This window comes from Carassius gibelio, chromosome A14, assembly GCF_023724105.1.
Source record: "Carassius gibelio isolate Cgi1373 ecotype wild population from Czech Republic chromosome A14, carGib1.2-hapl.c, whole genome shotgun sequence".
Taxonomy (NCBI): Eukaryota; Metazoa; Chordata; class Actinopteri; order Cypriniformes; family Cyprinidae; genus Carassius; species Carassius gibelio.
In genome coordinates, this window is record NC_068384.1 from 7,334,477 (window position 1) to 7,346,737 (window position 12,261).

Below are 12,261 nucleotides of genomic sequence, written 5' to 3' on the forward strand. Positions count from 1 at the left end.
AAAAATTACTCAAATTTCCAAAATTTCAGGTTGTTCCTCGTGCAAAACTGTTATATGGCTTTGGACTGCTTGAAATATTGGCCATGGGTCATTTATTTATTTATTAAAATTCTATTTATTTACATTTTATTTTTATAAATTTTATTTATTTATTTACATTTTATTTAAATGTTATTTAAATGTTATTTATTTAAATTTTATTTTATTTTATTTATTTATTTACATTGTATTTTATTATTATTATTTATTTTATTTTTTTATAGGAGCTTGACAATCCTCAGTCCATTTTAATCTTTATGTACAAGAGCAGCATGAACATTCTACTAAACATCTCTTTTTGGGTTCCACAGAAAAAAAGTCAGTCATGCACGTCTGGAACAACATGAAGGTGTAATGAAAATCACAAGTGACAGATGTACCTGAAGCAGCATTAACCCCTGATGTCAGGGGGCCACACATGGCCAATTTAAGGTTCCCAATCTAAAACGTCCACATGGGCCTCAAGACCTGCCCAGGACCCTTCTGTCCCGGAGGAGTCGTTCAGCAGCAGAAAGCAACCAGTCACTACAGCCTCAGTCAGGAGAACATGCAGCTGCTTATGAACCACATCCTGCTAAGCACAGGGTTTATTTAAAATCTACTCTCTGAGGAGAGAAGAAGCCGCTCACAAAGTGAAGGAAACGTCAGTGTCATCGGGGTCGCAGTAAACAGCAGCATTTCCAACAGCCCCGAGCGACGAAACCCACAAAGTGTCCAAGAACTTCTGCCGAATTAAACAGAATCATCTGTCACTTACGCTGCATTATCCAGTGTCACACTAAACAGGTTTAAGTGAAATAAACGCTGGATGTTTCCTGAGGTATTTGTGTGCTCATGCAGCGCTGTGTGGGACTTTAATCGAGATCTGAGCGGCACTATAGATCATGCATTTGACTTTTGGAGATGTTTTGGATGTGAAGTGTACGTCTAAACCAAATCTGAGATGTGAAGTCTGAACACAGACGCCTGCTGCGCCGGACTGAGTCAGACTCGACAGATCTAACCTCACTAGTTTTGTTTTAGTGGGAGAATCAAAGAGTTACGGCCTTCACAATTTCACTTATTTTCAGTTTTCTAAAGCTCTTCACTGTTCTGATATGAAATATATAAGAATGACTCAGGTAAAGTTTAAAAATTCCTCTGAATAAAACATGTAGATCCCTCAATTTATTAGGTGCAATGCATTTATTGTGTTAATACACATTGTTCTTCAAAAACTGTTCTGCAAAAGATTCATTTAATTAAAAACATAAACCCAATTATATTGGGTTAATGCAAAACTGTTGCTAAATAAAATAAATGTTTATTTCATATTCAATAATAATAATACATTATTGATTTATTTATTTTTAGATTTTTCATAATTTATAAAAAAAAAAAAAATATATATATATATATATATATATATATATATATATATATATATATATATATATATATATATATATATATAACAAATAATTTAACAAGCACTCTTTCTACTTGTTAAATTATTTGTTTACACTGTAATTTGTAGCTGTGAAAGTCCGAAAATTACATAAAGTTTGAGATAAATAGCATGGTTATTGATATTAAAGTACAAGTCTCCCCTGTTCTATATAATGCAAAATAAATGTAATTTGAACATCAGTCTCGCTCAAACTGATCATATATTTATGAACATAAACACCAATGTTGATAGCTATTTTAATTGCTGAGTAGAAATGATTGACTCCTGATAAACAACGTAAACACTGGACGTCTCTCAGCAATCTTCTCTATAATCTAGAGTACGCCGGACGCTACATGCACACCAGAATGCAATTTTCCATAAACATCCCATTTTATTCGCTCAACATGACCCTAGGGATGTGATCTTGATTATTAAAACATGAATATATGAATAACAGAGTTTCCATTTCCCCCAAAGGTCACGCTGCATAATTGTCGACTTGATTGCATGTGATTGTTGTTAAGTAAAGAAACGACGACAATAGAAATGTCTCTCACCACACGTGCACGTGTGTATGAGACTGAAACGCTTTGACGTGTGAGCTGACAGCTCTCTCTTGTGTGTGTGTGTGTGTGTGTGTGTTTAATACAGAAAGCATGCCTTTATTGCGGTCCGAATCAGAGCCTCAAGTGATTAGTAATTCAATGTATAAATCTATATGTATCCCTTGAGCACAAAACCAGTCATAAGTGTCAAAAATTTAGATTTGAAATCATCCGATAGCTGAATAAATCATCTTTCCAGGATCGGACAATATTTGGCCGTTTCTTGTTTTGATGTAATCAATTGAAACTGAAGGGGAAGAGCAGTTCAAAGTGGAAAACGTAATGATGTGAGTATCTCTGATCCGCAGCAGGAACACACCGAGCGCTAATGCTAATGAGGTTTCTGTTTCTCCTCCTAATAAATACAAGTGGAGTCTCACCATTGATCTTAAGTACGCCTCAAGGGGATCTCAAGACTCCCTAAGGTATGTCCATTAGCGAGACAGGAAGGAGAACGTCCCATAAGGATGACGAAAAGGTTGTAGAGGAGCAGGCTTACGGGTCGTCCACGTGTTATTTAACCATGTGTTAACCATGTGCTTTGGAAACACATTAAACTGCACAAATGCACATTATTTCTTATTTATATGCAATGCAATGATTTCCAAACTTTTTTGTCAGCCGAACCTATTTCACCAAATATATTTACTTTGAGAGCTCCTGAGGTAATAAGTTAATAATTAAACAACACATTTGCATATGCACTGTTATTAATAGTCACATGACATGCAGGAAAACAAATAAATGCTTTATTTTATTTTAAGCAAGTGTTTTTTTTATTATTATTATTTGTTTTCATTATTAGCTTTTTCAATAAATTCACAAACACCCTGAACAAACCCCGGTTTAGGAAACTTTGATGCAATGTATTGTTTAATGCACTTTATGTTATTCATGAAAGCTCATGGAATATTTATTTATCTCTCTTTTTATTTTTATATCAATATGGTACAAGATTTTCCTATTTAATTCAATGCAATAAATGAGTTTGATCAAAAGTAATCAAAAAGTAGTCTGATCATATTTACTAAAATGTAATGATAACGCTGCTAACTACGTGATTTGGAATCAGTAATGAATTAAGAATGCCTTTTAAATTCTATTTTAATTAGCATGAAGAATTTTAAATCAGGAATTAAAAATGGATTGAAATTCACTTAACTTCTGTTTGTTGCGTATTTTTTCATAGTATTTTACATCACAACATTGTTGAACAATGAAATTTGTATTGAAGATCAAATGTTATGATCAATTTATGCAAATTAAATCCACAGTAAATTAACAACACGACTGGTTAAAATATATACATTATCCTCAAGAGAAATAAAAGTGAACAATGCTTTTACAACATGTATTCATTTGGGTTAACGTTCATTTCCACATATTTACTTCCCCCCCACTTGATTAATCACAGTAAATTAAGAATTAATTATGTGTGTTACAAGTCTTCTGGAACGTTATGTTTGTTTGAATATTACATTGCATGCAAGTAACCCTAATCCTAACCTTAACCGTGTACGTGAAGTTAATTAATATTACTCAGATGCATAATTACACTGGAACAATGACACCTTAAAATAACCCATAACACTTATTTCATTGTTTTTGGAGCATGCAAGAGCTGCTGAAGAGGAGATTTCTGGCTTTCAGTTCATTTAGAGAAAAGGCTTTTTAAATATTTGTTGTACAATTGGAAATTTACGGGCACAGATATATGATGTGAAAGCTTAAAATTGACCAGTGCCAAAAAAAAACAAAGGTTTTTTTCTGAAGTGTCTCGTCTTAATTGATGACAGAATAAAGCGTAAACCATACTTTCTCATGCAACTGTTTTACGTTTAATAGATTTAATTTCAATTTATGGACCAGGATGGAAGACACTTCATTTCCCAGAATGCATTGCATGTGCTGAACTTCTTTGGTAAGCAATTAAGTGAAACTACAGTTCAATATCTTGTATATGATCGTAAACAGAAATGTCAGTTGCTATTTTCTAAATTCTGCCCAACCTGAGGCTGACATGGTCACAGTTTAAGTCCTTCTTAACTCAGTAATCAATATCAGGTCCAAACAGTACTCCTGCAGCTACTCTTAAAAACACAGCTCTGGGTTTGTCCATAAACGGCTCCCACATCAATCAATACCCAACATTAACCAGAGCAACACGTGTTTTACAGAGGAAGGCAGCTAATGACGTGCCTGAAGGATGATGAAGCTTCTAAGAATATCTACACCCTTTTCATTTATTAAAACAGGAACAAAAAGTACAGTCCTTTATCGGTGTGTTCCTCGTTTAGCTCTATCCGCAGGATGTCACCGAGCACAATGCGTCCTTAATTAAGGTGACTTTATAGGAAAGTGTCAGCACATTTCATTAAAGTGAGCTCAGATCATATAAGAGTAATTAATCAGTGGAAACCAAGCACGGCATACAAAGATATCGATTTAAAAGAAAAACGCTGCTTTTGTGTTATTGTGTGTCTGGGCTTTAATCTCCTGCCTGTTTCCAAAGAGTTCATTTCCGTTAATGAGATCAAACAGGTTCAGATATATATTATACATATACTGCACTCGAAACGTGACTTGCCATTGAATATAGACCAGATTTAATAAAACAGGGCACAATCTTATGAAAGCACAGATGGGAGTGAAAAGTTCTGCTGATGTATGGACAATGTGCACATTAAAGAACATGAACGCAGCCGGATTATTTCCACAATGACCAACGCAATCCACCAAGAGCAGGACAAATCAGCTTTTATAATTGCACAAACACCAGTAAATTGAATAGTGCACACCTTAGTACAATTAAAAACTCTTCTTGGAAAATGTTGCGTCTTAGAGGGAAACTCCTACAAATGCATATGCTTTAAGGCCAACCTCAAAAAAAAAAAAAGACTGTGTCCATGCATTTTCATTATTACATTTTTACTGTGTACCTTGAATCCTGACACTACTTTTAATAACCAAAATCGGGTTTTTGCTTAACAAATTTATCATTAAGATATTTTAACTTCATAATGTTACTTCTAGTCAAAATCCATAATCCATAACTTTTCCTCCAGTGAAAAAGTCCATTCTCTGTTGTCATTCACATCAACATATTTGTTTTGAACTGTTTTGGATTGTAAACGGTGTTTGATTTGTGCATATTTTTCGCCTGATTCAGACAAGACTGCTTTTTTTTTTTACTGTAGGAAGCAATATTATGGAAAGATAAATCATATTTTAGTTTGAAACCATGGATTAAATTTAAAACAAGTAGCTTTTGGCTTCTCTAGATTCTAACTGATGGACGTGGATTATAGTGATGTTTTTATCAGACTCTCATTCTGACGGCACCCATTCACTGCAGAGCATGAGACACTGATGCAATCCTACATTTCTCCAAATCTGATGAAGAAACAAACTCACCCTAATCTTGGCTGACCTGAGGGTGAGAAACTTTTCAGCAAATGTTCATTTTTGGGTGAACTATTCCTTTAAGTTGCTAACATCATCTTATTGTTCGTCAGTCAAGAGTGACATCTACTGAACTGCTCATGCCATTTCCATTGGTTCATTCATGTCATCTGAACAGGAAGTCCAAATCACAGAATCACATAATTGCCATGTCGAACCTCCATGTTAATTCTGCGGTAGGCCAAACATTTCTGAAATGATTGCTTCATGAATGACCTTTTGTGCAACATAAAGCCCAGTAAATGCCTCGCCCGAGGACAAGAAGGGACTTATATCTTATCTCTGCTGAATATCTCGCCGACCTACTATACAGACATCCCGAATCAGTTAAACATAATTGTTCAGTGTTCCTCGTTTTACATCGGCCGACTTCAAAATGCCAAGCGGGAAAAAAGATTAGCTTCATTCAACAAGGAACCTGTTGTGATGAATTAGAAACTCAGATAGGACGACGGACCACTGAATGACCAGCGCCTTTTCACACTTCACGAGTCATGGATGAAATCATCGGTGCATGCACACTCCAGTTCTTCTGGAAAAAAACACGGCTTTGTTTTGATTGTCTGAGATTCAAAATTGGATAGGGTTGGACAACTTCTGCAAATGTCAACATATTCCAAAGGTCTCAAGCCACTGTTGAGAGAACAGAATAATGAATGAGAGGGAAACCAACAATCCATTCACTGTGCTAAAAAAAACCTTGGTGCACCAAAATGCTGCAAATGGAACACAATGGCCTCCTAACCTCGGATCTCTATTCAGACGTAAAGAAAAAGAGAACAGTGTGATGCCTATATCCATTAGAGTCTGAATTAATAAAACGTTTTGCTATAAAAAAGCTGTGTACCTTCTGTGAACCGTGAAAGAGCTTGCGATCTCCCAGCTGGGACTTTTTTGACGAACGTCTACCATTGTAAGAACATTTCAGGAATGGTTTGTTGAACCTTCAAGAAAATGAAGCCATTCAGAACAAACGTGAAACAGCGTCTCGATCATGAGACATTCACGGCTCAATTCTGCGATGCTAGTCTCTGTGTTTATGTCAGAGGAGTCTGGGTAGTTGTGCAAATGAGCTTTCCATCAGCTCCGCGGGACAGGAGCAGTCAGTCACTCTGCTTTACAGTCTCCCTCATGGGCGCTCATGGCTTTCACAGAGCTAACAGATTTGGACAGCTCGCTGCTGATGGTTTCCATGTGCTTCATACTTCATCTTGAGAAACGGTTCTGAGCAAAGCAGCTTGCTAATTAGTTTTTCATTGTGCAGCGTCTGCATAAACATGTGCATATGTAAAAACCCAACTACAGTAATGCTAAGTTAGCTTATCTCACAAAGCGGCAGGACACAGAGGTTAAAGACACGGATGTTTCATCTAAAAAATAAAAATAAATGTTGCATGCATTGTTAAAAACTTTTCCTCATGTTGTTGTTTTTCTTCTCCATTGTTTTCTGATACAAATATGTAAACATCCTTAAATCAAGACATATTAGATGCAAAGTGAATAATTTTTTTAAATTATTTTTATTAAGTGAGTTTGTTTAAAACAAGAATAAATATCTATCAAGGGGGTAAGAATGGTTGTTTTTCCTTTTAATTAAGTTGTTTTTCAATATACACTACCATTCAAAAGTTAAAAGCCAGTATATTTTTTTAAGCTTTGCATCAAATAAATTAATCATATTTTAAAGCATTTTTAAATAGAAAACAGTTACATTAAATTATAATAATATTGCACAATATTACAGCTTTTTCTGTATTTTTGATCAAATAAATGCAGCCCTGATGAGCATAAGAAGTCTTTTTTAAAACATGAAAAATCATATATTGACTCCATATCATCATAACTACTATATATTACAGTATATTTATGAAAATTACAAGAAAATTCAAAGTACAAATATTGGGAACAACATATTCCACTAAATCCTCTAAACAGAAACACTAAATTTCATATTTTACTTAATTTACACCTCCTCGCATCTGTGCACTGAAAAAGTTTAAAGTGATATATTTTTTACTTCGTATTTAAGAAAAGAAATATGATTAAAAATGAATAAACATCAATTATCATAATTTTGGTGCACTGGATACTGATTGGCCATCTTCCTTAAAATGAGTTTTAATTGAATAAATATACTTGAAAATATACTTAAAATATACTTGAAAAACCATTTACAACTTTTTTGTTTGACTGTGTTGATTCTTCCACCCGAACAAAGACAGCTCTTAGAACCAAAACAGTATTAGAACAACGAGATTTTCAAAATCAAAGAACTGCTTTTAAAACGGCACGTACAACTATAATAGATGCAAAAACTAACGGTGCCCACTCCTTTACAAGAGTCCCTTGAGGACAAGGCTATATTTATGACACTGCTGATAAAGGACAAAGTTCTGCATATATATATATATATATATATATATATGCATTTGTTGTTGTGGTTGTTGTTGTTCAAGGAAATATGAGCACACGGATTTGTGTTAATGCTCTGAAGTGTAACAAATGTGTGCAAATGAGAGCATGCTGCACGCAAGTTAATTACACGCTAAAGAGGGAGCTCTCATTAGCATTATCTGGAAGTGTAAACAATGTATATTCATTAGTTACAGACTTTGCAAATATAGCTAAGTCCTTGGCCTGGGTCTGTTATAAACGCAGAAGATTTGACTCGTTGAATCATTTTAATCATGCGTTGTGAAGTGTTATTTCAGTCATGAGTTGGAAATCCTTTTAATCACTTTTCACAATGTGAATTCGGTCCTTCTGTTCCAGACTGCGTCCGAATAAAAATGCATTTCTCTCTGTAGTCGTAATTGTCTTTCATTTGAGTGCAGCCCTCATTCTCTACATCTACATCAGCTGGTGTCCACCAGGGATCCGTCCTCTGACCGTTCTCATTCTGGAGCTCCACTTCTTTTAGGCTTTTCTCAGTGGGCCATTCTGTGAGAGTATTTCAAAGCATACTCGGACATGCTCCTACGGGGCCACTGGCCTGAGCTTTCGGGCCCCAGCTGGCTCGGTGCTTCCAGCTGCATTCAGTGGTTATTCCTCAAAGACACAACCCCAGGTGTCCTTCCCTTCCGCCCGTGTAATTCTCGTCTCTTTCAAACTCGCAGGATGTCCAACTTGTATTATAGCCTCATTCATTAAACAACATCCAGAGGAGCAGAAGCAGAAACAAGTTCAAAACAAACAGATTGTTTGCAGACGCAGCCGGCTTTCACAGTCTCTGAAAACAAACTTTTGCAGCTCGATCTGGCTCCACAGAGATAGGGAACACATACAAACCGTCTAAAATCTTCCTAAATAAAGATTCAATAAAACAAACATATTCATGTGCCAAGGGAAGAGAGCTGCATAAAATAAGCACTGGTCCATTAATAGAAACATAATTTGATTTCACAGCACGATTAACTGGACTGTTATGATGAACTAACCACCATCACTATTTGTTGTGAGTGTTTTTAAGATGCTATTATATGATTGTTAAGATGCTCCGAGGGTTTTTAGTGCATTATGAAATGCCTGCTATTATGTTCTGATTGTTTATCATGTTGTTGAGTGTTTTTTAATGTGTCTAAGGATGTTAATTATATGATTGCTAAGATGTTCTGAGTGTTGGCAATTGCTAAGGTGTTCAAAACATATATATTACATAGATTCCTCATTAGCATGGGCTGCTATACATAAACCATGCACCATATTGGAACCGTCAAACAATAAGGCATTGTGTTCGAATCATTTTTATCAGATTACTGCATGTTTGTGAAAATTATGTTTTGTATTGAAGAGTGCGAAACACAAATGCATCAAGTTACACGCCAAAGTTCACTAAAGTTAGGGGCTTGTTCAAATCCTAGTATGAGCAGCAGTAATAGAGATGCCTTCCTTATAACAAGCACCAATAAAACACAGCAATATTTTATTTGCGATCTTCAAAGCCAGAAGACTCCCTATCTGTCATTATGTTTAGTTTTGCTCGGAGAACGTGCTTTATTTAGAGTCTGCTCCACTAAATGTTTAATTATTTTGGCAGATGTGTCTGATGACGAAGACACAGAGATTGTCAATAACATCATCCGTGAAGAGAAGAGAGCGAGAAGTGAGAGAGCTGCGAGAAGAATTTCATAAACAGAGGATGAGAGTATTAAAAACTGGAGGATTATGACAAGAGGTATAAAATGGGATTGCCAGAATTTTCATACTTTCTGCAACACGGCGGATCGTCCTCACTCTACATCAAACAGAGAATTGATGGGCAAAATTCATCAGTTTGGCAACTAGGAAGGCATCTGCCATCAGTGAGATTAGCAAAGCATTGATTCTGCTGCACAACTGATATATGTGCAATGACAAACAGCAGGTGAATTGGCCGCGGGGAATCAGACATGATTGGATGATGGCAAAGCCAAGGCTACCTGATTTCACCTAATCACACACAAGTCTTTACCAGCAGATGATGCTACTCATCTACTGAGAATCGCTGAGTGCTCTCATAGACTTCCATTCAAAGATATTTTTTTTCGAACTGTAGCCACTGCAATGCGATCTCAATGAGTTCCAGGAGGGCTGGCCCTAACGTGCTTTCGTCATCGTGCGTAACCTTAGTTTGTGCAACGACTGGTGGGAACAGTGACATCCAATAATATTTAAAAACTATTTTGAATTTTAAAAACAAGAAAAAAATGAAAATCTACTTTTATATCTGTATCAAATGTGAAACAAAAAACCGGTGAACATTACCTCAGCATAGATCGTCTATCGTGTCATTGAAAGAAATACCATTCATTCATCATAGCAATATGGGTTAGTTGGCAATTAAATAATTAGGACAACCATGACCAAATGTATACATCAAACAAGTATCTACAAAGGGCGGGAAGTCGTATAAACGAGGATTTTCGAGGACTTGGTATGAGCGGAGAAAAAGGCTGCATAAAATTGAATAAAAACAAGATAACGTTCACATTTATCAACCGATTTCAGAGGTTTGTGATCTACGTGCAGTTAAAAAAAACTTTGCCTCCAGTTATTTAGTTAGGTTTGGAAAATTATTAATTGAAAGCTCACATTTGTCTCACTTGTTGATTTCGTTGATTTTTTTTGGGGTTTACAAATCTGTTATGTAATGTAATTTGAATTTACCTTGGATATTGAAAATGTTTCTTTTTTGAGACCCCAGGAGCCCAAATTCAGACCCAGAACAATAAAACCCACAGAAGGAGGAATCTTTATATTACCAAACTGCAGGGAGAGGAAGAGTATAAATCATGATCTGCAAGATTAACCACAATCTGAGGCATCGGAGCGACTTCGCAAAATATTTGATTCAGATCGGGACTCCGAATCGCGTTTCGCGAATCATTTGAGATCAGTGCCCGGTTGCATGAAACTTCTTAAGCTAAGAAATCCCTTAGATATAAGGGTACCCTTAGTGAAACTTGGGTTGCAAGAAAAAAGGGTTTCCTTAAGGAACTTAAGGCTGTTATTAAGTTTTTCCCCTTAATTTTCTAAGTGTTCCATTAAGCGTTGCTAGTCCTTAGTGACCATTTCACCTTAATAAATTTAAGGGACCAAAACAGCTCCCTTAAGTCAACTTAAACTCAAAATACGATGGCTGATTGATGATGCTGATGTCACTAGCATGTGTGTAGATGATGCTGACGCCACTATCCCATGCCTCAGCAAGAGCACTTAATTAACAAAGCAAACAACAATATATGTATTATTTTGTATTAAACCTAACACTTTAATAAAAACAACTCATTAATTTGGAAAGTTACTTAGAACATCAATTCAAAGTTAAATAACCTACAAACTATTATAAAATTATTTTAATTCTGCTTGTACAACAGATGTTTGTTCAACTGCTCATATTTCCTACATTGTTGGGGATTTTATTAATAACTTTAAATGTCTTTGTTAATTTTGTGTGACTTCAGCCAGAAAGAGAGCAGTATAAAAGGGTGATGGCAAAAGTATAAAAACACCGCTTCACTAACCTGCTCGACTGTTAGCATAACTGCTACCATGTGCTACATTAAATGTATAACGTTACATCTAACAACAATACACATTAAACATACTATATTTAATTAATGTCTGTAGTTGCCGATAAGCTTTTAATATAAGTTATTGTTTTAGTTAACACATTACACTCACCTGGGACTGGAGGGCTGTTGTAATCGTGCTCCTCGACATTACTGCTCTGCACCACAAACATCCCGTTTGGACGCGTGATTTAACGTCTCCGCAACTTTTCCACGCAAACCTGGAAGGCACAGCCCACGGTGCGAGATCGACCGTACTCCGGTTGGACACGGACCTCATCCTCCGTGAAGTGCTTAGCACACACTAAAGTAGGCTACCTTTCCTCACAGTAATTGTCGCCTCCTCCTCGCGCCTTAGGCTATAGCACAATTTCAACACTTTTTTTATTTTCATCGGTGGAAAAACTATGAAATGATAAATAAATTTGGTTTGGTCTCCGCCATTTTTCGGCAAGCGAATGAACGCTATCGCTTACACTGGAAAGTAACTTGAGATCTGGGATTCGGAGCAAGTTCGCAAAACATTTGATTCAGATCGGGACTCCGAATCGCGTTTCACGAATCATTTGATCGGGGCTTCGGAGTTCGCTAAACATTTGACTCAGATCAGGACTCCGAATCGCGTTTCACGAATCATTTGATCGGGGTTTCGGAGTTCGCTAAACATTTGACT

At 36.1% G+C, this 12,261-nt stretch overlaps 1 protein-coding gene across 2 annotated transcripts in view; it reads right to left on the bottom strand.

Moving 5' to 3' along the window:
• LOC128027373 (GDNF family receptor alpha-4) overlaps positions 1-11,993 on the bottom strand; it is a 69,705-nt gene extending 57,712 nt beyond the window's left edge. The window contains exon 1 of one of the 2 annotated variants that reach the window (XM_052614940.1): positions 11,701-11,993. In XM_052614940.1, coding sequence (XP_052470900.1) covers positions 11,701-11,761 — 61 coding nt within the window. In that variant the 5' untranslated portion in view covers positions 11,762-11,993. The remainder of the gene's footprint in view (positions 1-11,700) is intronic. The other variant, XM_052614939.1, reaches the window with a different exon arrangement.
• Between the last annotated feature and the right edge of the window lie 268 nt (positions 11,994-12,261).